Source organism: Myotis yumanensis, unplaced genomic scaffold, assembly GCF_028538775.1.
Source record: "Myotis yumanensis isolate MYYU_CA2020_CCGP unplaced genomic scaffold, mMyoYum1.0.hap1 SCAF_23, whole genome shotgun sequence".
Taxonomy (NCBI): Eukaryota; Metazoa; Chordata; class Mammalia; order Chiroptera; family Vespertilionidae; genus Myotis; species Myotis yumanensis.
Genome location: NW_027223774.1, coordinates 3,349,311 through 3,376,741, shown reverse-complemented (window position 1 = coordinate 3,376,741; position 27,431 = coordinate 3,349,311). Strand labels below are relative to the sequence as shown.

The following is a 27,431-nucleotide window of genomic DNA, read 5'->3' as shown; positions in this document are numbered from 1 at the left end:
TACCACAGCCACCATTCTTCCTGGGAGGAGCAATTGATCCACTCCAAGCAGCATCAGCCTGAGGAAAAGTAACGACCTCCACTTTCCAGCATTTGCCCCACCCAGCACTTGAAGTCTTACTGAGGCAGGGCAGTGGCAGGGGTTGTCAGTGACTTGCTTTAGGATGGGGCCATTCCCCCCACACACACACTTTCCAGGGAGCTCGTGGGAGACCTGAGAGAAACACCAGCTTCTAGCTCCCACAGACCCAGCCTCTGGGCTTCCAAGGCTCCACCCACGTGACTACTAGGGGCTCTACCTGCTGAGTCAGGGAACCATCCAGGGCAGAGTCAGAGGTGGGGCTCAGGAGATAGGGACGCACACCCGCTCCCCTCTTCCCTGAAGTGCACAGGGCACCTCCCCTCATGGGAAAGGCAGTCACCCCAAGCTCCTGAGGCCACCAGAGGCTGTTTCAGAGACGAAGCCTTTTCAGTGCCTAAGCCTGGCAGCTGGCCAGCAGGTGGAGGAAAGCGGAGGCCGATCCCAGGGAGCCTGGGGACGTTGGCTGACCCACCTCTGGCCCCTGGGTTACAGATGAAAACGGGCCGTGGAGCTCAGCTTGGTTTCCCCTGCATGTAGACAAGCCCAGCAGAGGCAGCCGCATGCTGGGGGTCAGCTGTAGATTCAGGCAGGTTGCTGGGGTCAGGAGGCTGCAGACCACGTGGGCGGCTTCAGACATCATCAGAGCAGATCCAACAAGCTTCACCATTTTCTCCTTTTTTCCATTTCATTTCATTTTCTATTATTTGTTTTCTCTTCTCCTTTTTCTTTAAAACTTCATACTTCTCTGTTTCCTTTTCTAATTCTATTTCCTTTTTTCTCTCTCTTCTTACAATGTTTTCCTGGTTTTTTTTTCCTAATCTGTCTTTTTCCACAGGACTCGGCTGCACGTGGGAGGGGCCAACCTGCAGCAGGGGACCCAGGGACAGGTCAGCAACCTCCCTCAGGTTTCCCGGGCTCCGCCTCCACCTGCCTTCACCTGCCAGCCAGCTGTCCATCTTAATCACTCCAAAGTCTGTTTCTGAAAGGGCTTCCGGTGGAATTGGGAGTGTAGACCTCTGGGAATCCACTAAGGGGGAGGTGCCATTTAGATTTCAGGGGAAGTGGTGGGTGTGTTTCCTGTCCCAGAGCTACTCCTCTCAGAGTGTCCGGAATGTCTTCCTGCCCTCGGCTGGGTGGAGATCCACTTATGCAGCCCATTGGAAACCTGGAGTTTCTCTCAGCCTCTCAGCTCTCCCGTGAGGGCAGGGAGCACCAGTCAGGGTCCTGGGTGCTAAACACAGGCCCTCAGCCCCACCCCCAGGCCAGTGACTGACGCTTCCGGAGACTGTTCAAACCCGTTGGCTTGGCCTCTGTGGCTGTCTCCTCTGTAGATACAAGATGTAGGGTGTGGTAGGCAGGGTGCCTGGGGGTGGGGGCAGCTGTGTTACCATCGAGGGCTGGGTTTTTCCCTTTTCCTGAGCCATGGCATCTGGAATGGGCCTGAGCCTCTCTGGAAAATGGCTGTTTCATTGGTGGGGTGAAGGGGGAGCCAACTGCAGATCTCCCAGTCGCCTCTTTTCCCTGTCGCCCCCGCTCCCCAATGCTTCCTACCCCAGCCTCTCCTAGGGCACCTTCCCGCCACTGAAGCCTCGGGTGGGGAGCTGCAAATGAAAATTCTGTGCTCTGGTGTGTGTGGGGGGGGGTTGTTTGTTTGTTTTTTTAATAAAGAAAAATTTTTTTAAAAACCTGTGAATAAACACCAAGTATTATCAACAAATGAACTGGCTCAACAAACCAGCATATCCATACAATGGAATACTATTCAGCGATACAAATAAATGAACCGTTAGTACACACAGCAAAAAACAACAACCCTGCAGCATTATGTCTGACCTGGTTGGCCAGCAGCCCTGCCGGATGTTACACGGTCTCGGCTCTGGTGCTCTGGGCTGTGCAGCCCAGCCTGGGTTCCGGGCCTCAATCGTCTCAGTAAAATAAGCCACCCACAGCCAAGAGACCCCTCCTCACCCTCGGCCTGCCCACCCCCACCACCCACCCCCTGTGAGAGCTGGGGCAGCCCCTCTCATGGCCTTACCCTTCCTGCTGGTCTCTGGGTGTTTTCTGTCCTTCCTTGATATGTCTGTCTCCTCCTCAGCTGGACCTCAGTTGGTAACTGCGGGTGAATCTCCCCTCCCATAGGTCACAGGTTCCCCAATTCAGTCCTATGTCCAGTCTGGCCCCAGGAAGAGGTGCATAAAGATCTGCAAATTCATCCGCCATCTTCTCCAGCCAACAAGAAATAGATTTTTTTTTTAAGTAAAATAAAAGGTCTCCCTCTTGGCTTGGTCTCTCTCTCCCCTAGCACTTCCCTCCAGCGACTTCCTTGTTCTATTAATAGCACCCCCTTTCTCTTGTTCTGCTTCTTTCGAAATGTCTGAGTCACTTCTGCTTCCTCAGTGCCCCTTCTCCCTGGGCTGGACGCTCCTTCTCAAACTGAATTTTTTTCTGCAAACACAGGTGAGAGGCAATTCAGACTTTGAATGCAGTGAGAGCTGTGAGGTCTGCAGACTGTCCGCCCCCAGCAAGTATTTCCCCTCCTGGTGCTCTTTCCCTCCCTGTGTTGGCCTTGCTGTGGAGGAGCAGGGTCCCCCAGACACGCAGGGGTGCAGTTGGGCAGGTGTCACGGGACAAGGAGCTCACGTGCAGATAGGAGACCCCGCGGGGACCCTGGCGTCGGACCTCACAGGAAAGGGCTGACTGAAGGCACCCTCCACATGTCACTTCTCCTCCAAACACGTAGAAATGCTGGGCTACTGGTCCTCAGACACGGGGTCACAGTCCAAACAAACAAGAGAATCGACAGTGACAGGAACAGTGAGAGGAAAGCAGGGTAACTCACAGAAATAAGTGGAAGCGAGTGGGAGTGGCATGGGAGAGGGGTGAGGTTCCAGAGAAGGAACCACAGGGTCGGCTTCACCAGATCTGTGTGGAGACAGGGGAGCCGTTCCCGGGGTGTCACTGGGGTCCTGGTGTGAAGCCCCCACATTGCCACACCCCAAGTTGGGGATCATGTTGATGGTGACGACCTCTGGTTGGCATTCTCCTGGCCTGATGGAAAGTGTTCGGATGTGTTTCTTCTTATTCTTTCCCTAGGAAAAGTGTGAGTAATCTTGGGGAGGTGGGTGCCTGCATTTCGTAAGTTTTTGGAAGAAATCGCCAAGGAAGCTTCGTGCACAGGACTTTGGTTGTGGACAATTTTTGAGGGAGAGAGAGAGGGGGAGAGAGAAAGAGAGAAGAGGGAGAGAAGAAGAAGAAGAAGAAGAAGAAGAAGAAGAAGAAGAAGAAGAAGAAGAAGAAGAACAAGAACAAGAACAAGAAGACCAAGAAGAAGAAGAAGAAGAAGAACAAGAACAAGAACAAGAACAAGAAGAACAAGAAGAACAAGAAGAAGAAGAAGAACAAGAAGAACAAGAAGAAGAACAAGAAGAAGATCAGGGACAAGAAGAACAAGAACAAGAACAAGAAAAAAGAGAAACATCCATTGTTTGCCTTTTATACATGCCCCCACCTAGGATCAAACTGGCAACTTTTCGGTGCACAGGATTCGCTCAACCAACTGAGCCACTCCTGCAGGGCCTGGGACAATTTTGGACGACACAGTCATTGTATTTAATCCATATAGAGCAAGCATGTCAAACTCAAAGGCTAGCACAGGCCAAATAAACAAGGTTTAAGTTTATGTGGGTCGCAAAAAAAAAAAAGATAAAGGAGGCAGCTGATTGATGTTTCTCTCTCGTCGATGTTTCTAACTCTCTATCCCTCTCCCTTCCTCTCTGTAAAAAAATCAATAAAATATATATTTTTTTAAAAAAAATATGTTTGTTGTGGGCGGCCCACGGGCCACAAGTTTGACTTGCTTGGTGTAGACGGTGATAGAGATTTGTTTCTCATCTGTGACCATTTAGTAAATTTTGAGCCCAAAAGTGTCCATTTTAAATGCTGTGTGTAATACGTGGCCATCCAATTGTTCAGGATGCCCTGCTACTGTCTTTTTGAAGCCTGCACAATGGGTCATGCTGTCTGCCCTTCCATCGTTAGTATTAGACACGTGTGCATTCTCCCATGTTCTCTCGGGCATTCAGGCTGAGATTTATTCATGTGGTTCATGTTTTCAAAACTGAATAGGGGGGGCTGGATTTTCCTGGGTTTTTGTCTCAGCAGTCGCCCCTCCTCCTCCTGTCTTCATCGTGTTTCTCCTCACATCTTCATGTGTAAAACTTGCTCTTCTCTTACTAATGATTTTTAATTGAATATTTTTATTAAAGTACTAGAGGCTCAGTGCACGAAATTCATGCACGGGAGGGGGTGTCCCTCAGCCCAGCCTGCCCCCTCTCCAATCTGGGATCCCTCTCACAATCCAGGACGGCTGGCTCTTAACCGCTCGCCTGCCTGCCTGATTGCCCCTAACTGCTTCTGCCTGCCAGCCTGACAGCCCCTAACCACTCCCCTGTCAGCTTGATTGATGCCTAACTGCTCCCCTGCCAGCCCGATCACCCACAACTGCCCTCCCCTGCCGTGACTCGCCTCCTCCATACAAGGCAGCAGAGACGCCAGGATTGGCCACCTCCCTGCCACACAGAGCTGTGGGACCCCCAGGCCTCACCGGACGGAGCAACCACCCGGCCCACCTCTGCTGTGCACGCAGCCATCTTGTGACGGCCATCTTGTGACGACATGAGGGTGCGACGACCACCTAGGCTATTATTAGTATAGATTGTGGGTATACAATATCATATCAGTTTTATAAAGTTATCTCACATTATTGAGTATTTTCTCTTCCCCTTTCCACCCTTCCCTTCTCCCCTCCCCTCTGGCAACCATCAGTTTGTTCTTCATTTCTATGTGTCTGTTTTTATTCCCTTTGGTTTGCTGGTGTTAAAAATTCCAGTTATATAAATAAATAAATTCCAGGTTCAAGAGAAATCTTTTCCTGTCTGAATTATTTCACTCAGCACAATACGCTCCAAGTCCATCCCTATGGTCTCAATATCAGCATCTCATTCTTTTTTTCTTTCTTTCTTTTGGCTGATTTCTATTCCATTGTGCATGCATGCCACCTCTTTCTTACCCAGTCGTCTACAGCACTAAAGATTCATTGCAAACTTCGTTTCTAAATTCTTTAAGTGTATGTATTATTGTTGACAGTATGACAGATATCCCCTATCTGCCTTCCATGTTCCCACTCCACCCAGCCCTGCCCCAGGCCTTCAATTCTTGATATAATAGCTTAGGACATTGGTTTTTAACGGTTTTTTTTAATTTTCTAATGTATTCATTCATGGTTTTTAATTTCATTGTTTCATAGGCCTGATGTGTAGTATTTACATGATCATTTAATCTAAAACATGCACTTATGTTTTGGTTCACACATTGATTATTGAAAAGTTTGTTGCTTTATTTCCAGAATGTAGGCATATTAGTTATCTTTTTGTAATCTTTATTTTTATTGAATTCAGAGATGAAGGGAGAGGGAGAGAGAGATAGTAACACAAATGATGGGAGAGAATCATTGATCGGCTGCCTCCTGCAAACCCCCACTGGGGATTGAGCCCACAACCCAGGCATGTGCCCTTGACCAGAATCGAAGCTAGGACCCTTAAGTCCACAGGCCAATGCTCTATCCACTGAGCCAAACAGGCTAGGGCTTGGTTATCTTTGACTATAGAACCAGGAGACTCCCAGAGGGTCCCAGAAGCTGCCGGGGGTCCACATCTGGTCTCCAGGCTGGCTGGGCTCACTAGCTGAGTGTCCATGGGGGCAGCTTTTCTGCCTTCTGGGGTCCTTGCAGGCCCCCTCCCTGGAGTGTGGGGTCTGGGTCCTTCCTGGGCTAGTGGATGGCTAGAGCAGCGTACACACTGGGCTCTTCTGGGGGCTCCTCTGATGCAGAGGAAGGGGGTGCACTTGTCTCCCGGCTGAGGGCCAAGAGGTTCAGATGGGCGTAGGTCACATCCTGGGGGTCGTCAGGTGCAGCCTGGAGCAGGGGGAGAGAGAGGGATGACACTTGGTGGGGGTTTGAGAAGCCTCAGGGCCTGGGGAGGATGGGACCCACCTGTCTGTCCTCTTCTGTTTGTCTGCCCTTTGTGTCCAGCAATACCCCTGACAGGGAGGAAGGAGAGGTGGCCATTCGCTGCCTGGGTCTTGGTCTTGAGCGGTTCACCTGGGTGTACGTCACTCCCTGGGGGCCTTCACCCTGCCTGCTCTGCTGGAGACAGTGAGACACAACAATGTCTCCTTGATTCCACAGTAGAAATCCTCATGTCAATTGTCCTCATGTTGCCAGAGAGATAATTTACACTTTAAATAGATCAGGTCTCCGCCTGATGGAATCTGCAGGGCCGTTCCGAGCCTTGGGGCCTCTGGATGCTTCTATTGTTCTGACTCTTATCCTAACAGGCTCTCTCTTGCTCACTTGGCTCCAGCCTCATGGCCCATCCCCCTGAAGAAGTATGTCCTGCCTCAGGACCTTTGCACCCGCTCTTTCCCTGTCCCCCCACCATGCACTCTATCCCCTCCTCTTGCTTTATGTTCCTTCACAGCACTTTGCTCTCTGGGACACTGTCTGCTTGTTTGCACATTGTGTCCCTCACCCACAGGTGAGCTCGAGGGGTGTGGAGACAGTGTGGCTCAGGGCTGCACTGTGACCCCTAAATGGAGCCAGGAAACAGCCCTGTCACATCTGCTGGGTGAATGAATGAAGGGGATCGAGGGAACCTGGGGGTGAGTCACTCATTTCTGCCTCCTCCTGAGACCCGGGGCTGCACAAGGTCAGACAGAGGATGAGGGGCCGGCAAAGGGGCCACGTAGGAGGGGCCATGAGGTCACAAGGAAACCAGGAGGAGTGAGTGACAGCAGGAGGACCTGGGGGCCCAGAGGGGAGGTCAGTGTGGACGCTGCTGAGAAGCAGGTGAGGTGGGACAGGGAAGGGTCCATTGGATTAAACTGGGCAACAGAAGGTCCTTGGCCTGGACAGGAGCAGGGGTCTCACCCGAGGATCCAGCTCCACGCTCTCCCCAGGCTGCGGGTCTTTCATGGCAGCATCTGCTGGGGCAGAACAGGAGTGTGTCTCCTGGCAGGTCCCCAAGATCTCAAGGCTGCAGACCCCACCTGCTCCCAGATGGGCCACTAACCCAGGGTGAGGTGCAGAGCCAGGACACACCCTGTGCATCTCAGTCCTTCTCACCCGGACCCCCATCATCTCCTGAAATCCCTGTGCCCCCTCCCCCAGGACAGCTGTCTCTTCGTCTCACAGAGGGGCTCCTCCTGGGAATCAGCAGCTGGGCTGCAGCTGGGGGAGGAGAGAGGAGAGTTAGGGACTGGGGGGGGGGGCCATGGGCTGTAGGAATCTTAGGTCTTTGGGGCAGGAATTACATGATCTGCAGGCCTCTGTCCTTGGGCTCTGGGTCTGTGGTCCCTGCAGGAGGTTGGACATGAGCCGCTCTCTGGGTTGGTCAAGAGGGACAGTCTCAGCCCTGGGAGGTTAGGACCCCTCCCCCTGTGATTCCACAGGAAAGAAGGAACCTTAACACACACTTCTGTGCATATTTCATGAGACTGAAAATGATGAAAGATTACTCTACATTGTACATCGGTGCTGACATTGTTTTCTTTCAAGATTTTCTGATTTGAGAATCTGGAGAAATCCTTCTCTCAGCTGACTTTCTCCATCCATTTGGTTTCCTGTGGCAGGTGCTCTGAGCCCCTTTCTGTGACCCAGGTCACCCCGTTCCCTACTCACCTGACATCCTGCCTTTGCTCTGATGTCGGTGTCGAAGGAGGAGAAGGAGGAGGGAGAGCAGCAGAACCAGGGCCACTGAGACTCCAATCAGGACGTACAGGTACCGTTTGAGACCTTGGACACAAGTGACGTCATAAATGAGGCAATGATGCCTTTTAATGAGCACCTACTGTGTGTGAAGTACATGCAGGGGTCTGTCACTCATCTCCTCTTACCTCACAACAGTCATGCACCAGGGATGCTGACCCCACCACCCACTTCACTGAGGCTCAGAGAGGTCAATCACCTGCCCCAGGTCACCCAGCCTGGACGGGGCAGGGCTGGGACTGGAACCCAGGACTGTGGGTTCCCTGTGCTGCCCTCACGCTGCTCCCCATGGGGACACCGGCTTTGTGCTCTGGGCTCCTCCTCTGCAGGGGTCTGTTCATGTCTCATCTGGAACTGAGGGTCCTTCCTCTTCCCGCCCCCAGCACAGCAGGGACAGGAGTGGCAGGGTGAGGGGTGGACTCTGAGTCTCTCCTGGATCCATCTCCACCCACAGGGCCCTGACGCCCCATTGGGAAGGTCTGGCTGGGCTGGGGGCTCTGCCTTCCTGAGCTCTGGGAGGCCCTTCGGTCACCTCATCTCCCAGCAGCCTGTGAGCAGGATGGGACCAGGGATGAGCAGACAGGAACCTGACACTCAGAGGAGAGAAGGGACCACCTAGACCAGGGGTGGGCAAACTTTTTGACTCGAGGGCCACAATGAGTTCTTAAAATGGACCGGAGGGCCGGAACAAAAGCATGGATGGAGTGTTTGTGTGAACTAATATAAATTCAAAGTAAACATCATTACATAAAAGGGTACGGTCTTTTTTTTTTTTAGTTTTATTCATTTCAAACGGGCTGACCTAGACCCACAGCAGGAGCAGCAGAGCCAGGAGCTGAACCAGGGCTGATGCACCCTGTTCCCTCCTCTGAGCTGAGCCTGAGCTGAGGGGGAGGACTGGGTCCCCGGACTCTTGTCCTGCCTGTCCCTCACTGTACAGTGTCACCGTCACTGAGACAGAGGGGACAGGCCCCATAACATCACGTCCTGGGGGCTTCCCTGTGAGGCCCCTCTCCCAGGAGGTCAGGGCCAGAACCGACAGGAAATCTAAGCTCTGGACAAGGATTCTCTCCTTTTATACCTGGGGACACTGAGGCCCAGACAGGGGAAGGGGTGTCCAAGTCAGCAAATCCAGAGGGGCCTGAACCCCTTAACCCCCCATGGTTCAACCCCTGTTCCCATGGAGGAACCCACCACCTCCCCAGGACTCTCACCTACCCCTCTGGGGACCTGACTTAGAGCCTCCTGGGGATGAGGATGGCAGGTGAGTGGTAGGGGCTTCCTTCTCCCACTAGAGCTCAGCACCCCCTCCCCAGCCTGCGCCCCCACATCTCCCTCTGCTTTGACCACCCCACCCACCACCAGCCTCAATCCCTGGGAATCCCAGCTCCCCTGAGACACAAGCCCGTCCTTGAGGATCTGGGTCACTCGATCCCCTGACAGACTCTCTGGACTTGCGGGGGGTGGGGGGGGCTGTGCTCCCTCTGAGCAGAGCTCCCCAGGACTCACCAGCTGGGGAGGTGGGCCCTGTGGGTGGGGGGGGTGGGGACTTCAGAGGGTCCTGGAAATGAGGACAGAAAGGGGTGAGGCTGGGGCTCACTCTGGAGTCTCCAAATCACTCTGTCGCTTCTCCTACATCTGCTCGGTGACCCCCGAAGACACTCCCCCCGCCCACTTAACTACTTCCCAACCCAGTTCATGGGGAGGAGTCAGCAAAAGTGAGAGCGTCTCTGAGGGCAGATCTCTGCTGGGTGACCAACACTCAGACCCCTCACTCTCCTCCAACCTCAGATGTCTCCTGGGGGCGGGACCCTGAGCTGCCTGTGCTCAGAGAGGATGGGATCAAGGCCCGCTCACCTGAGACCGTTAGATCCAGGGGGTCACTAGGGTCAGACCACTCATGGGGTTGCTTGTCAAAATAGCCATAGCATCTGAATGTCCACCTGTGTCTGGGGGTCACAGGGCCCACAGGGAACAGGGCCTGGGACCGCCCACTGGGCTGTGGCTGTGAGTCCAGGGTCCAGGAGAGCCTGTGATCTCCTTCCTTAGTCAGAATGAACCTGTCAAATTTATCCACTGAGTCACACTGGAGGGTCACGTTCCCTCCTGAGGTCACCACAGGGCTGGGCAGGGCTGAGAGGCTGGGTTTGCTGTGGACTCCTAGGAGAAGAGGAGGCAGCGTGTTAAATGGGCTCACACCTCCCTCATGTCCCCCAGGGCTGGGCTGTGCGAGGGAGACACCCTGAGAGCAGACCCCCTTCCTGAGGGCAGAGGTTGAGGCTGGGACCCCTGAGTGTCCTCTCACCTATCACCACCAGCTCCAGGGGGTCACTGTGCCCTGACCAGCCAGTGGGGCTGAGGTAGTTACAGGTATAGTTCTCTGCATAGTTTCCTGTAATGAGGAACTTGGCCCTGTCTCCAGGCTCCAGCGATTTCTGTCTGTCCAAGTACCGAGGACTGCCATCTGCATACAGCCGGTACTCCTGAGCCTCCAGGATCCCCCGACACCAGATGGTCACAGGGCTCCCCCAGGAGATCATAGGGCCTGACTCAGCCCAGATGGTGGGTTTGGGGAGGGTCCCTAAAAGGAAATCAGAGGCTGCTTTACAAAGACCTTCCCCACCTCATCCCCAGCTCAGCCCAAGACCCTCTCATTCAAGCACCTCTGTGCTCCCTCCTGAGTCTCAGTGGCTGAAGTAGGAGATGGGACTTGGAGCCTGGGGAGGACTCACCTGCCTGCACATGGATCCTCTGGTCCAGACTCAGCCCTGGAAGAGAGTCCCTGTGAGAGATTTGCACCCGGACGTCTCAGCTGATTCCCTTCCCATCACGGTCCAGTCCAGTGTAGCTGCCTGAGCCTGAGGTTCCCCCTGAGCAACAGAGTGTGAGCCTCCCCCTCCCGCCTGCTCCCCGTCCCCATGTCCACAACTGACCGAGGCAGAGAAGAGCAGAGAGGATGGACGTCATGGCGTCTGCTCTGAGGGCTCCTGCTCTGAAGATGGAGGAGGCCTTGGGCCTGAAGAACAGAGACGCACAGGATGTGGCGAATCAGGAGCTGCTGCCGCCCTTCCGGGTTTTCACAGCTGCGGACCCACAGTCAGGGGACGGCCCCTTCTTTGGGCTGCCTCTGGGTTTTTTCCATGATGAGGGCCCAGGAGGACCCCTGTTTCCAGAGAAACAGCCCAGATCTGGAGCCTCTTCTGACTCCCAGGACTCTGCCGGATCTGAATTCCTACTCCGGGACCCAGGTCCTTGTCCTGACTCGATCCTCTGAATAGAAGTTACTGATTTCCTCCCACGCACAGAATTGACTTTTGGTCTTTGACTCGTCCATAAACCAATATTTATTGATCACCTACTATCTGCCGAGTATTTGTGCCTGACCAGAAATACATCTGTGATGGATCCAGGAGACCCATCACCTGTATTTTGAGAATTCTTCTTGGCAGAGTATGGGCATTCGAAGGCTAATATTGTGATGACTTTACATACAAAGGACAAAGGAGAGAAAACGTGGGAAGATCTGGGGGCCATGACTAGAACATGGTTAAGGGGATGGCTATTTGAAGAGATGGAGTCTGAAGAGGTGGGAATGAGAATATTCTTGACAGGATAGAACATTCTAGAGAACCCTAGAGACATAGAGAGTCTCTGAACAACAGTACGAGAGGGTGAGGTGGTGGCTGGTCATAGGCGTGCTCCACCCCCACCCCTCCCGCCCCATGCATGGATGTGGGATTCTGTCTATAAGGCAAAAGGAATGCATAGGAATGGGCTGTGATGGTCAGCCTGAGTTATGAAGATCGTATGGGCCATGTATTACAAACGAACCAGAGAAATGAAATGCATGTCAATAAAAGATAACATCAACTGTAACTGAACTCCAACCTTGTGTTTCCAGCCATGCTCCATGAATGTCTTACATGGATTTACCACACAATCCTTGCATAGCCCTGAGCAGTCACAACACATGCAGGGAAGAGAAATGAGAAGAAGGAACCTCAGTGTTGCTTCTAGTCCTGTGTTTTACACTATGGGCTTGGGAAGGAGCTTGCTAGTCCTATAGAACTCTAAGAAAGCAGATATGAAGGAGCACAAACATGTTCAATAGTAGATGGTGTGAGTGTGTATGTGTGTGCATCAGTGTGTGTGTGTGTGTGTGTGTGTGTGTGTCTGTGTGTGTTTTCTTGGGGTAACTACACCTGTCTGGTTGAAGGAAGCAGAAGTGAGAGCTGAGGTTGGAGCGTCCCATCTGGATGATCATGAACAGCCTTCTGTTCAAAATGAAGAGTTTGGATTTACCCTAAAGACAGTGAGGACCCTGGAAGAAATTTGAGCATGAAATGGACAGATACTAAAATGAGGTTAGATACTGGAGAAAGGAGTGAGGGTGTGGAGCTCAGAGCTCAGGAAGGTGGTGGACATCGTGGCTGCCTTGGGGGGTGTGAAGGTGACCTCCCTCCCTGCCTTGTTGTCTGGGGACACCAAGGGGACCTCAGGACAGTGAGACCAGAGCTGGGGGAGGGAGGAGCCTGGGGGTTGTGCAAGATGCATCTGCTCCCACAGGGCAGCTCAGCACCTCCTCCTGGACCTGGGACGCAGGTCCTATGTCTCACACAGGTTCCACCTGACTTTCTGTCTCTATGAGCAGCGGGATCTCTCTATCTCCTGGGGGTAAATCATTGAGTCATTTCTACCCCTTCAGAGCACCTTTGATGCCGGATGTCACTCTTCTCTTCAAACTGTAGAGAACTTTCAGGTTTCAGAAAAAAAATTGTCATTCATGAGAGTCCTGTTCCAAGACAGTAAGACACACTGAGAAACATACTTTAAATAACTACTGTGGCTCTACCACAGCCTGACTGGTTGGAGGATACTTGAGCAACCTGCTTCCTCTCTTGGTCTTACTTCCCTCATTTGTAGCCCTGTGATACCAACACCACTCCTACAAATGTGGTGAGAATTCACCCTACCTGAGATATGGGGTGATGGAAACCAGCCTTTCAGGTGTAGATGGAGATGGTGGCAGTTTGAGAAATTGAAAAGCAGAAGCACCTCGTCCAAAGGAGCAGAAGAAAGACTCCAGATCAGACCCCTCATGTGGAGTCACCTGAATCATGACAGACCTTTGCCGTGCAATGGGGCGGGAGGATTGGGGGGGAGTATGGTCTTTCCATCAGGTGGTGCTGGGCCAGTTGGTGAGTCTGTGGAACACGGTGAACTTTCATGCCTACTTCATGTCTAGACTGTCATATTTAGTTTTCTAAATTCTACAATCACATATTGATTTTTTAACATAATTTTCTATTTTATTTCTTTTATAACAAGCTCTTTTTTGTTTTGTTGAACATGTTCTTCATGCTCAACACACCAAGAGGATAAAATGTCTATATTAGATCGAAACATACTTGTAGTGAAGGTAAACCATTTTGAAATTTTAGACCTAGAAGAGACTCTACATAAGACATATGGAAGTCACATGCTCATATTTCTATGCCCCTTTTGTAAGAAATTGAAGGGACACTAGAAAGAGACATAGCTAGGCGCCCTACGGAAAGGGGGTGGAGCTGTCCACGACCCAGTTCTGAATTCACAACACCTCTCAGGATTAACATACAAAAAGGGCAGAATTAGGGGAGATGGTGATAGCCCACAGTCTTAAGATAAACCTCCTAGATACACAACCACATTCCTGGTCAAGGCTGGGCCAGGTCTGAGTCAGCACGACCTCTTGAAAGGAGGTGAGCTGTCCTGACCTATGGATTCTGTGATGACAACTTTGAATTTTCTTTGCAGTATCAAGTTAGTGCTGTTCATCCATCAGGAAAAGGCATGAACTCCCAGTGGAAGTTTTTGTTTTAATATATTTGTATTGATTTCAAAGAGGAAGGGAGAGGAAGAGAGAGAGAGAAACATCGATGTGAGAGAGACACATCGATTGGTAGCCTCCTGCACTGGCCCCAACCAGGGCCTGGGGCCAGGGCTGGGAGGAGCCTACAACCTAGGTACATGCCTTTGACTGGAATTAAACCCATGACTCTTCAGTCCACAGGCCGACACTCTATCCACTAAGCAAAACCGGCTAGGGCGGTACATCTTATCTTTTTTTTTTAATTCAAGAGTTTTTAGCTCTGGGGGAAGGGTTTGGGAGAACTACACAGAAAATCTTGAATATACGTGGGCCTTCTTATTTTGCCAGGCATTGTTTTAGGTATCTTCAATACTCACTCAATCATCATAAAAACCCAATGAGTATGTCATCTCTTTTTTTTTTAAGGCTGAGAAAATGGAGGCACAGAAATTTCAAGTCTTTTTTCCAGGGATACATCATTAAGATTCCGTGATTTTGCCCATTATTCCACAGCTAAGATTACATGAGCCTAGATTGCAACAGAATTAGCTGCCTCAAGAGTCCAAGTTCTTAAGCACTAGGTTATTCATCCTTTCTAGTTCTAGGAATATTCTATTTTTCAAACTGAGTATGGTATACACATGCATATTAGACTTACTGTTTACTAGAGGCCCGGTGCATAAGATTTGAGCACTGGGGTGGAGGGTCCCTCAGCCCAGCCTGCACCCTCTCACTCCTGCATTGAGCATCTGCCCCTGGTGGTCAGTGCACATCATAGCGACCAGCCATTCTGCCGTTCAGTCGATTTGCATATTAGCCTTTTATTATATAGGATACCTTTCATATACTGTATTACAGATGACATATATATGAAATATTTCACTTAAACATGTAAGTGCTTTTCCATCTTTATGCCCTCCTCCTCTGGGCTCCAGCTGGCTGTCCCGGGCCTTGGCATTGGGCAGGAACATAATGAGATGCATTGAGAAACAACAGTGGGGTAGTAGAGAGCCATTACCCAGAGGGCTGAGGAGAGAGAAGCTCTTCTCACTCCTGTCACATTTGGCTTTCATTTCCTCTCCTATAGTTCCCCAGACAGCACCTGATGAAAACAAGGAGAAGCCATTATTCAGAATCATGTTTAAGGGACATTGTTGAAACAACAGATCCCTGACACATCCTTAGAGTGACTCACCTCTGATTTTCTTTCTTTTTAAAAAAATTTTCTCTTAAATTTATTGGGGTGGCATTGGCTAATGAAATTATATTGGTTCTGCCCTTCCAGTGTAGCTCAGTGGTTGAGCATCAACCCACATACCAAGAGGTCACAGGCTTGATTCCTGGGGAAGAGCACATGCCAGGGTTGCCAGCTCAATCCCCTGTAGGGGTTCTGCAGGAGGCAGCCAATCAATGATTCTCTCTCATCATTGATGTTTCTATCTCTCTCTCCTACTTCTTTCCTCTCTGAAATCAATAAAAAAATATATATTTAAAATATGTATTTTTAAAAATAAAAATGAGCTCCCATTCCTGGGCTCTGGAGCTGAAATGATATGGAACATGACCAGTGACGGTCCATCCCCTTTGAATTGTGTCTAGGTACCGTGAGCCAAGACTACACAGTGCAGAACTTGATCCAATTGGGCGTGGCCGTGCTGGTGCTCCTGGCTCTCTTAGCCACACTGGCTGAAAACTGGCGCAGCCGAAGGTTTCACACGGAGGACGCTGGCAAGAGGTGCCTGAACCAAGCCCGAGTGAGCAGAAAAGCCAGGCAGGGTAGCCCTGCAGACGGAGCCCTGGCAGCCACCAGGAAGATGCCTGGGGCTGCAGGTGGATAACATCCGAGCTTGCAGAGTCCAGCAGAGCACACTGGAGGAAGGGACGCTGAGGAGCTCAGATCCACTTTCAAGCTAATCGAGTGGTGGTTTCTTGTATGAGTCTGAGGTGTTTGCACCCCCACCTTCCGGAACGTGGGTCAGAAAATTCTCACCTGTAGCCTCGGTGTAACTCATTTCCTATAATTAAAAAATAATAATAACGCAAAGCATTCTCAATTCTCCTGGCTGTCTCTTTTCACCCTTTCATTTGTATTTCTTGTATCTTTATTGTTGAGAGTAAGACAGATGTCCCCTCTATTTTCCCTGTTGCCCCCTCCACCTAGTTCCGGCCCCACCCTAAGCCTTCACCAGGCTGTTGTCCGTGTCCACGGGCAATGCCAATATGCATATAAGTTCTTTGGTTAATCTCTTCCCATCTCCCCCTTTCCTCTGAGATTCATCAGTCTGTTGCATGCTTTAATGCCCCTGGTTCGATTTTATTCATCAGTTTATTCTGTTCACTGGATTCCACCAAAAGTGAGATCATGTGGTATTTATCTTTCTCTGACTGGCTTATTTCCCTTAGCATAATGCTCTCCAGGTCCCTCCATGCTGTCTCAAAGGGTAACAGAGTTTTCTTTTTCACATTTGCATAGTATTCCATGGTGTACATGTACCACAGCTTTTCTATCCACTCATCTACTGATGGGCAGTTGGGCTGTTTCCACATCTTGGCTATTGTCAATAACGCTGCTATGAATATAGGATTGCATGTATTCTTTCTGATTTGGTGTTTTGGGATTCTTAGGCTATATTCCTAGAAATGGGTCAAATGGCAATTCTGTTTTTTAATTTTTTGAGGAAACTCCACACAGTTTTCCACAGTGGCCACACCAGTCTGCATTCCCACCAGCAGCGCACGAGGGTTCCTTTTTCTCCACATCCTTGCCCCGACCTGCAGGGCACGCTTCGTGGGTACACCGCACCAAATCCTGCAAAGGAATGAGAGGATAGGAGACGCGAAGAAATGGAGGCAAGACAAAGTTCTGATCAAGCCTCAGTTTTATTCTTTATAGCGAGTGGTATTTATACTGTTTCTAGAGGAGGGGGCGGGCAAAGGAAGTCGTTAAGGATGAAACAGGCTTTGGAATGTCGCAGCTTATCAGCGGAGATGTAGCTTGCTTTGTGCTTAGGGTGAGGGTATGTTATTTAACTCCAGGCTAAATCGCAAGGTTAACTTTTAACTCCAGGCCAAACCGGGAGTTGGCTTGGAGGAGCCAGAAACCTATTGTTGTAAGCTGGAGATGTATATGTGATTTATAATGGCTCCCAACAATCCTCACCAGCACTTGTTGTTTTTTGATTTATAACCATTCCGGCAGTTCACCCTTTCTTTATAGAAGATCAGTTGTAGTTTTGATCCCCCTATTCAGGACGTATGTGGAAGGCAACCAATCGATGTGTATCTCTCACATCAATGTCTCTCTCTCTCTCTCTCTCTCTCCCTCTCCCTTCCACTCTCTCTAAAACTCAATGGAAAAAAATATACTCAGGTAAAGATTAACAACAGCAACAAAAAAAACCCACAGCACATAACCAACTTTCTCACCGGCATGAACTGTGTTCTCGCTATCTACATGCGGCGGTCAACGTGGAAACTCTGATGCGTAGCCCTGGCTTCTCACCCACTACTTCCTGTGACCCACGAAGACTAAGGTCTCCAAACCATGCAAAACAGGAAGTTAGCTGGAAGCACTCAGCCTTACTCTTGGTGAGTCCTATATTGGAGACGCCACTATGGAAAGACAAGACGGGGCAATCCAACAGGCGACGCTTTACCCAGGGAGAACAGAGCTGGCGATTTTAGGTCAGAATCTGCCTACAAGTTCAATCAGGAGTGAACATATCTGTTTCACTTTTTTCCCCCTCAAGGCAGCCTTTGAGCAAGATGTTATCTACACGAGGGGCTGACACCTTCCTTCAACATGTTGTAAAAACATTGTGGTGGAGACTGTCTAGGCCGGTGGTCGGCAAACTCATTAGTCAACAGAGCCAAATATCAACAGGACAACGATTGAAATTTCTTTTGAGAGCCAAATTTTTTAAACTTAAACTATATAGGTGGGTACATTCTACTTTAAATTCACGTTTTTCGTCTTCTGTTTTTCTTTGCTTCTTCTTTGTAGCCATCTCAAACAGGGTACCTAAAAAAAAGTTTCATTTTATAATAATAAAGCCATCACAAAAGAATTACAATTCTTAAAGTGATGACAAAAATACCTGTAGGATTTGCAGCTGGTTGGAAAAATACAGGTAACTTTATGCTTCGAGTAGGTACTTTTGTCACCCGCGCGCGATTTGCGGACGCGACTAGCACTAACCACTGCACAATGAGACTGCTGACTGACTGGCTCACTCAACTTGTGCAAGAATCGCTCGCGCCTCCCTGGCGCTGCGTATCCCGCGTCCCACCTGCGCCCGACCGACCGACACCCCCCACTTCTTCTAATGCCACTTCTTCAAAATAGACTCGCCTAGGCCGAAAACCAACTTGTGCGCATGGGCCACGAAGTTTCAATCGCACTGTAAGTGTACCCGCACGTGGTATTTTGTGGAAGAGCCACACTCAAGGGGCCAAAGAGCCACATGTGGCTCGCAAGCCACGGTTTGCCGACCACTGGGTTAAAGCACTGACCTGACACACCAAGGTTGCTGGTTCTATCCTCGGTCAGGGAGCATACAAGATTCAACCAATGAATGCACAAATGAGTGGAACCGCAGATTGGTCTCTCTCTCTCCCTCTCTCTCTCTCTCTCTCTCTCAAAATCAACTTAAAAAATAATAGACCACTAAGTTATTAATTTTTGTGCTTCTGATATATGATATTTGCTGTATTCTTTGTACATTAGATAAAATAGCAGTGTAAAGATAAAAATTGGTTTTACTGAGCATTAATAGCTTAAATTTTAAAAAATAGTCAGCTAATCTACCAAAGTTCACTAAATATTCAGTCTTTTATCATATTTGTGCCATAAAACACTCCAAGAAAAAAATACCTCTTTTATATAATTTATCATTATAATCCAGATAATATGCATTTCTTATTATTGGAGAAAATATGAATTTAAATTTGCTCTGCACAGAAAGGTCAGTGCACTATTTTAAATTAAAATTTACCCAAAACATTGAAAAAAAATAATAACAATTCTAAGACTTTTGCTTGAACACCACCTTCTCTGGGCATAATGTCCACATTTCAAAACGTAGACGTTGACCCAGAAACCAGTTTCAGACAAGACAGACCACTGTCGGAGGATCTGGTGAGGCCTCAGGCTGTGATCGGACGTGGTGTGAGGACCATGTCCTCTCCTTACGCCGCCCGACCAGAGGTGAGGAAGAGCGGAGAGCCTTCTTGCAAACCAGTCCATTATGAGAGCTCCGTGTGGGCAGGCGCTGGGCCTCACTCACCACATCCTGTGCATCTGCCTGGCCTGCTGGGCTCTGCCTCCACCCAGCTGCTCCTCGCCCGCCCGCCTGGTAGACTCTGCTATGCCATCTACACTCCCTGCCCTGCTCTGCCTCGGTGAGTTCCTATGGGGACAGGGTGTGGGACCCAGGGTCCAGGTGGGGCACCCTGGCTCATTGTTCCTATCTTCCAGGACTGTATCTGAGCCTGAGGGTCGGTGCCCAGAATGGTGAGTCCTCCCTTCAAAACCTCAGCGTCACCCTTCCAGGCTCAGGCTGGGCATAGTGTCCGCCGTTCAAAGTGTAGAAGTTGGCCCAGAAATGGGTTTCAGGTGGGGCCGACCGCTGTCTCCACCTGAGAACAACGGGAGGGCTGGCCAGCGGCTGGGTAGGAATTGGGCTGGGGAGGGGCTGTCTCTGGATTCCCTCCAGCCTCTGATTCCCTTCCAGAGATCCTCTCAAAGCCCCTCATCTGGGCCGAACCCAGTTTCATGGTTCCAAACGGGGCGTCGGTGTCCGTCTGGTGCCAGGGAAGTCGCAGGGCCATTGAGTACCAGCTGCATTTTGAGGGACCCTCCTCTGCCTTGGAGAGACTGAACACCCCTGGGCTGACGAACAAAGTCAAGTTCCCCATCCAGCCCATGACCTCCTCCACTGCTGGGCAGTACACGTGCTTCTACCGAACTGGAGAGCTCTGGTCAGAGCCTAGTGACCCTCTGGACCTGGTGATAACAGGTAAGTGTCCCCTTCTCTAGCTGGAGAGTGTCCTCCTCGGCCTGAATCCTGGGGAGTGTCGTCGTTTATTAATCTCTCTCTCTCTCTCTTTTTTTAAATATTTTTATTTATTTCAGAGAGGAAGGGAGAGGGAGAGAGAGATAGAAACATCAACAATGAGAGAGAATCATTGATCGGCTGTTCTTGCACTTCTACTGGGGAATCTAGCCCGAACCGGGCATCAAACTGTGACCTCCTGGTCCACAGATCGACACTCAACCACTGAGCCTCCCCAGCCGGGCTATTCATCTCTTTTAGCCTCTTTCCAACTTCACTCAGATACTATTCGCCCTGGGGGTGGGCGTTTGATCACTTCCTACATGGGTTATTTGAGAGTTATCGCTACGTCCTAGGATCAGATTTGTCTTAGTTCAAATTCTTCAGGTAAGAGATGCTGAGATGGATGTTTGTGTGCAAGGAAGGATGATTGGAGGAGGGGTGGGGAGGAGTGTCCTCAAAAAACAGCCCCTGTGATGGATGAGAGACACAGGATGAGCAGATGAGGTGAGACTGGGATACTTTCTCTGAACCCGGCCAGGCACTCTAGCCCTGTGAGGGGCCTTCAGACTGGTCTCAAATGATGCTAGAGGCCCCCACTCCCTGCCCCAGCATCATCCAGTAATTGGATGAGAACAGAACCCCTCCCAGAGAGGTTCCACCAGGTGCCCTTGATCTTACGGCACTTGGACTGTCGCCCAAGACAGACCTGGAGTGAGAGTCAGGATGCGTAAGTCAATTCGGTAGCTCATGAGGAGGAAATGGCGGCCTGACAAAGTAGGACAGCATAAACGCAATAGGGAGGGAGGGAGGAAGGAAGGGTAATCTTGGGGTCCCTTTGGCTGAGGAGTGTTCTCAAGCGTAGGCCAATGTGGACTTGCCTGGAGTACTCATTGAACACAGACGGCTTCAGTACAGCCATGTTCATGGAAGCACTGTCCACAGTTGCCAAAAGGTAGAAACAACCTAAGTGCCAATCGACAAATGAAGGGGTAAACAGAATGTTGTTTGGCTCAGTGGATAGAGCATCGGCCTGTAAACTGAAGGGTCCCTGGTTCGATTCCAGTCAAGGGCACATGCCCAGGTTGCACTTCCCCAGAAGGAGAAGTGCAAGAGACAGCTGGTCAATGATTCTCTCTCATCATTGATGTTTCTGCCTCCCTCTCCATCTCACTTCCTCTCTGAAATCAATAAAAATATATATATTTTTAAAAAATATGTGGCCCATTTGCAACAGCATGGATGGAACTGGAGAGCATTATGCTAAGTGAAATAAGCCAGTCAGAGAAAGACAAATACCACATGATCTCACTCATTTATGGAATATAATGAACAACATAAACTGATGAACAAAAACAGATCCAGAGACAGAGAAGCAGCGATCAGATTGTCAAACCTCAGAGGGAAGGTAGGGGAGGGTGAGGGTAAGAGGGAGAGATCAACCAAAGGACTTGTATGCATGCACATAAGCCCAACCAATGAACACAGACACCAGGGGGATGAAAGCATGAGTGGGGGCTGGGGTTGGGGGTTAATGGGGGGGATGAGGACACATATGTAATACCTTAATCAATAAAGAATGTGGCCCATTCACACAAGGACATGTTGTCCAGACTTACGAAGGAAGGACGTTCTGGCACGTGGTACGACAGGGTGAACCCCATGTGAAGTAAGTCCATCACAAATGGACAAATACTGCCTGACTCCACTTATCTGAGGTCCCTGGAATAGTCACATTCATGGAGATAGGAAGGAGAATAGAGGTGGGGGAGGGTGTGTCAGGGCCTAAGGGGAGGGGAAAGAGGAAGTTGTTGGTTACGGGGCCAGAGTTTCAGTTTTGCAAGATGAAAAGAGTCCTGTGGATAGAAGGAGGTGATGGTGGCATGGCAACATGAATGTGTTTATTGCCACCTAACTGTGCACTTCGAAGTGATCAGGCCAGGGTGGCTCAGATGGCTGGAGCATCTTCCCATACACCAGATAGGTTGTGAGTTTGATTCCTGGTCAAGGCATGCACAGTAGGCAGCCTATCTCTCTCTCTCTCTCTCTCTCTCTCTCTCTCTCTCTCTCTCTCTCTTTCTCTTCCTCTCTAAAGTAAATGAACATATCCTCAGGTGAGGATTATTTTAAAAGTGGTTAAGATGGCCCTAGCGGGTTTGGCTCAGTGGATAGAGTGTCAGTCTGCGGACCAAAGGGTCCCAGGTTCAATTCCGGTCAAGGGCACGTACCTCAGTTGCAGGTTCCTTCCCAGCTGGGGCCCTGGTCAGAGCACGTGCAGGAGGCAACCAATGGATGTGTTTCTCTCACATGGATATCTCTCTCTGTCTTTCCCTCTCTCTTCCACTCTCCCTAAAAATCAATGGAAAAATATCCATTGACTGGGTGAGGATTATTAAAAAAATAATAATAATAATATTTTAAAAAGTAAAGACAAGGGAAGGGAAGGGGTGGGAGGTCTAGGAGGCAGGATAAAGACGCCCGTTACCTTCCAACCCCTTTCTCCCACAGGAATGTATGACAGGCCCACCCTCTCCGTTCATCCTGGGCCCGAGGTGCTCCCAGGAGAGAACGTGACCTTCTTTTGCCACCTAGAGACGGCAACCACCACGTTCTTTCTGCGCAAGGAGGGGCCGGCCAGCCGCCCGTGGCGCAGAGTCAGCAACAGTCCGGCAGCGTTCTCCATGGGCCCTGTGACCCCAGCCCACAGGGGGACGTACAGGTGTTTTGGTTCCTATAGCGAGCACATGTGGTCTTTCCCCAGTGAGCCTGTGACGCTCCTGGTCACAGGTGAGGATGCCCCCGGTGTTTCCCCAGGGCCTCTCTGGAACCCCCAGGGACCCCCATGCAATGAGGACCAGTTGGGATGATGTAGAGAGAGAGCTTTGTACCTCCCAGTGATGCCCCACCCACATCCATTTCCTTGAGGCCCGGTTGACTGTTCGTGAGGAAGAATATCAGATGACTAGGCGGAAAGATCAGAGGGAACCCCAAACCCTCACTTTTTCTTTTTTCTTGTCTCCATTGTCAGGAGATGCCGGGGTCACTGACCTGGCATCCACGGGACAGCTCTCTTCCCCGGGTGAGTAACAGGTGCTTCTAAACGTGGGGAGGGACGCAGAGCCTCCCAGCGTCATCACCTACTGCTCCGTCGGTCAACCACACAGATGCCCTTGCTCCCATACGCTAGATTCCAGCAGGAGGGCACAGACAATGAGTCAGTCACAGCACATCCGTCAATCAGACAGCTCGTGCGCAGGGAACAGTGGGTGGGAGGAGACAAAGCAGAACTTTGCCATTAAGGTGATGGATGGGGAAGGCAGGTCGAAATAACATGCAGAGTTGTCTCAGCTGGCTTCACAGGAAGGAGGCCTCTGAGCAAAAGCTGAGGCTGTCTGGAGAAAGATGGTTCCAGGAAATGGCCAGTTTTGCTCAGTGATTAGAGTGTAGGCCTTCAGACTGAAGGGTCAGGGGTTCAACTCCCGGTCAAGGGCATGGACCTCGGTTGCAGGCTAGATCCCCAGCCCCAGTTGGGGTGTGTGCAGGAGGCAACCAATCCATGTGTCTCTCTCACATTGATGTCTCTCTTCTCTCTCTCTCTCTCTCTCTCTCTCTCTCTCTCTCTCTTTCTCTCTCTTCCTCGCCGCCCCCCCCCCCCTTTCCCCATTCTCTAAAAATCAATGGAAAGAATATCCTTGGGTGAGGATTAACAAACAAAAATTTTAAAAACAATTTTTTAAGGAGGCCAGGGGGACTGGAAATCATGTCCAATAGAGATGGGGTGGGGCTGGGGCAGTTCATGTAGGATCTTGAGAAAGTGGCAAGCCTGACCTTTCCTGTGTGTGAGGAAGAAGAGATGATATTGGTTGACTCACTAGGGAAACTGAGGCTCAGCGAGAAGACAGGCCTGGCATGAAGACACTCGCTTCCTAGCCCTAGAGCTGAATTCTTCCTCCTGTTCTTCTGCCTTTTGACTCTTCCATTCCACCTGCCATATGAAGCCGCTGGGGGCTGGAGGGTGGGGCGGGGACCCTGAAAAGCACTGGGATGCCATGGGGTTGTCCAAGGGGAGGAGGGAGGCTGGGGTGGAAGAGGCCCACACCATCTCCTTTCCTCCCTTATCCACATTCCTTATCTCCTGCAGACTCTTGGGAACCCCACTGGTCAACCACAAAGAAGGGACTCCGGAAAGGTAAGCAAGCAGCTGGGGATGCAGGCTCTGGAGCAAGCATGTCAAACTCAAAGGCTAACAAGGTATAAGTGGGTGTGGGCCACAAAAAAAACAAAAGCTTCCATTTTCATAGAAATGTAGGCTTATTTCGATAGAGACGTGCTGAATACAAAGGGCTGAAATAAATGAGTCATCGTTAACACAAAATAATAGAACATTTTAATAAAAAATAATATTTTTTTCTTGAACATGAACTTACCAGACACTGAATAGCTGCACAAATTCATAAGCGTCACGCAAATAAACCTATTTTTTTTTTGTTCTCCAAAAGCGAAATGTTTCCTGTTGCACACACCAAACAAGTCAGTCCAAGACTAATGATGGGCCATCAGCTGCTAAAATATTTGCTGCTGGTATTAGTGGAGAGAAATGGTGCGCCTGTGCATAAGACGCATAAGGGAAATGAATGCAACTCGATTATAGTAATCAGTCATTAGCCAACATTGTAGTTTGTTATCAGTAATTATGTATAACAGAATATTGTAAAAATTAAGTTATGAAATTTTTATTAAAACGTTTCTTACATACCATTATATTGGCCGGGCCACAAGAATATTCGTGTGGGCCGCATGCAGTCCACGGGCCATGAGTTAGGGCCTGGGAAAGAGACAGGATGAGATGCTATTGATCTGTTCCTGCCTGTGATCACCATTCTTCTGACCCCAGATCTGATCCCCTGGGATTACACGGCGGAGAACCTCTTTCGGGTCGGCCTGGGCCTCCTGGTCCTGGTGGCCCTTATGTGCCTCCTGGCCCACACCTGGCTTTTGAGGAAGAAGAAGAAAAGAGCCTCGAGTCAGGAACGCAGGAGAAGGTTCAGATGGCAAGGAGCCCTGGACGAATGACCGAGAGATGCAGCGGCCATAGGTGAAGCTGAATGCTGACCTTGACCTTGAGCTGGGTGACCCCTATGTTGGAAGGAAACCAGGGGACAACTGCATGGAGTTTGATGAACCAAGGCAGGAGGAGGGATGAAGAGGCTAAATGTTTCCTACAGGCAGATCCCACTGTCTCTACTAGGTTCTCAGCATTTTGTTGTTGTTGTTGAATGTATTGGGGTGACATTGATTAATAAAATTACATGGGTTTCAGGGGTACAATTCAATAGTACATTGCATTGTGTGTTCACCACCCTAAGTCAAGTCTCCTTCATCACCATTTGTTCCTCCTTTACCCTTGCCTACCTTCCCCACCCCACCCCCACCCCCTTTCGGTCTGGTAATCACCATACTGTTGTCGGTGTCTGTAAGGTTTTTGTTGTTGTTCTTGTTATTATTATTGTTTTGCTTGATCCCTTCACCTTTTTCACCCAGCCCCATAACCATCCTCCCCTCTGACAGCAGTCAGCTTGTCCTCTATCAATGAGTCTGTGGAATATTACTTGGCTGTTAAAAAAAAATAGAACATCTGCTATGGCCAGAGGGCTCAGTTGGTTGGAGTGTCCTCCCATACACTAGAAGGTTGCAGGTTCGGCCCTTGCTGGTTTTGCTCTGTGGATAGAGCATCAGCCTTTGGACTGAAAAGTTCCAGGTTCAATTCTGGTCAAGGGCGCATGCCTGGGTTGCGGGCTTGATCCCCAATCAAGGCCGTGCAGGAGGCAGCCAATCAATGATTCTCTCTCATCATTGATGTTTCTCTCTCTCTCTCTCCCTCTCCCTTCCTCTCTGAGATCAATAAAAACATATTTTATATATGGATGAAAATAAGGAACATTGGCAAGTGTTTTATGTCAATCATTTTCCATTTTCTGTAACTGCTTTAAGGACTTGATGTTCCAATAAAGTATTTTTATATAAGAAAAAGTAGGCAAGGTATTTTTACAGGAAATGCAAGGGGGGACTTGCAGAACTCTTCATTTAAATAATAATAGTCATAATTCTTATTTTCAATAAAAAGAAGCAAAAGTTAAAGCTTCAGACATGGAGTCAATTTTGCAGGAGAACGTCCGTCTCCCTGGGGTTACGGGTCCCTGGGTATGGAGCCCGACTCCCCTGAGAAAGGACCCACACCCCCGGTTGGCTGTGCCCCTTCATGTCACTCCCCAACCACTGGAAAGTGGTTTCTCACCCCCACTTCCTCCGGCGCTGTTTTCATGACAAACGCTAATGGGTTTCCTGGAACTTGCCGTGGACACGTTGCCACGTGGTCATGTCTGAGGCTTTTATCTCTGTTCGCCGGCCGGCTGTCTACGACCACTTCCTCCTCGGCTCTCGCTGCCTTTCTCTGCTCATTGCTCATTTTCTGACGGCTCCTGCACCATCCATTCCAGCTTCCCCAACGCTGGATCTTTGGGGTTCACTGGCAGGCCCCCCTCTTTCTCCGGACACATGTCTGGGTTGATCTCATTGAAGCCCATGGTTTCACTTTCCCCAAGATGAGTGCCCCGATCTGTTTCTCTGAACCCTGATTTTTTTTGTGTGGTTTTTGTTTTTTGTTTTTTCACCAGACCTTCAGGTTATTTTTATCAGCTTTTTTTCCCCCCAAATTAATCTGAATGCGTCATCTTTCCACCTACAAAGGTGTCCCTCCCACTTGTAGAAATTCCCACCCTGTTTTCGGTCACTTTGCTCTGTTCTCTGTACCTACGCTTGTGCTTCTGGTCACTGTTAGAAAAATGTGCCACATGAATCATCAAGGAATAATACAGGTTACCACTGATGGGTATATATATATGTATAAGTCCAAGACCAAGTTGCTGACTCATTGGGTTTCTGGTAAGAAAGGTCTTCCTGGTTTCATTGGTGCCCAAGTCAATAAATTCACTTTTGTACCTTGACTTTTGCATTTTTTAGTTTTGGGGTGAAGTATTTGCCATAGATAGTTCCACATATCAAAGCAATCAACACAGCCTGGCCAGTGTCACTCAGTGGTTGAGCATCAACCTACGAAACCAGGAGGTCACGGTTCCATTCCCCGTCGGGTCACATGTCTGGGTTTCGGGCTCGATCCCCTGTGTGAGGAGTGCAGGAGGCAGCCGATCAATGATTCTCTCTCATCATTGATGTTTTTCTCTTCTTCTCTGAAATCAATAAAAACATACGTATTTTAAAAGCAATAAACCTAAAACAAGAGCTCTCCCTGATTTAGTTACAGATGGACTTTCTTTCGTACACGCACCTGGAGGCAGATACCACTGGCTTCCTCTTTTTATTTTTTTACATTGTTTTTCTTTATTGATTAAGGTATTACATACATGTTCTTATCCCCTCATTGCTCCCCCACTCCACCCCCCACCCTGCTCATGCCCTCACCCCACTGGTGTCTGTGTCCATTGGTTATGCTTATATGCACCTTGAACATGCCCAATCTCATCTGGCTTCCTCTTTTCATAAGCCCACCCACCCTATTGAATTAGCACCTCATTTTTATGACCGCCTTTAACCTTCATAGCTCCTA

The 27,431-nt window shown here is 49.7% G+C and overlaps 2 protein-coding genes across 2 annotated transcripts; one reads left to right on the top strand and one right to left on the bottom strand.

The window, feature by feature from the left end:
• Positions 1 to 5,908: 5,908 nt before the first annotated feature.
• LOC139000244 (leukocyte immunoglobulin-like receptor subfamily A member 5) lies at positions 5,909 to 10,870 on the bottom strand. The gene is made up of 8 exons (XM_070402500.1): positions 10,837 to 10,870; positions 10,636 to 10,671; positions 10,209 to 10,484; positions 9,761 to 10,063; positions 7,817 to 7,930; positions 7,262 to 7,366; positions 7,067 to 7,122; positions 5,909 to 6,052 (listed from the first exon to the last, which is right to left on the bottom strand). Exons 1-8 carry the CDS (start codon positions 10,868 to 10,870, stop codon positions 5,909 to 5,911), a joined length of 1,068 nt encoding a protein of 355 aa, XP_070258601.1.
• Positions 10,871 to 19,109: 8,239 nt separating this feature from the next.
• On the top strand, positions 19,110 to 25,135 carry NCR1 (natural cytotoxicity triggering receptor 1). Its single transcript, XM_070401814.1, has 7 exons — positions 19,110 to 19,154; positions 19,231 to 19,266; positions 19,487 to 19,771; positions 22,316 to 22,594; positions 22,836 to 22,886; positions 23,949 to 23,996; positions 24,702 to 25,135. The coding sequence occupies exons 1-7, from the start codon at positions 19,121 to 19,123 to the stop codon at positions 24,878 to 24,880; spliced, it is 912 nt and encodes a 303-aa protein (XP_070257915.1). The 5' UTR covers positions 19,110 to 19,120; the 3' UTR covers positions 24,881 to 25,135.
• Positions 25,136 to 27,431: the final 2,296 nt, after the last annotated feature.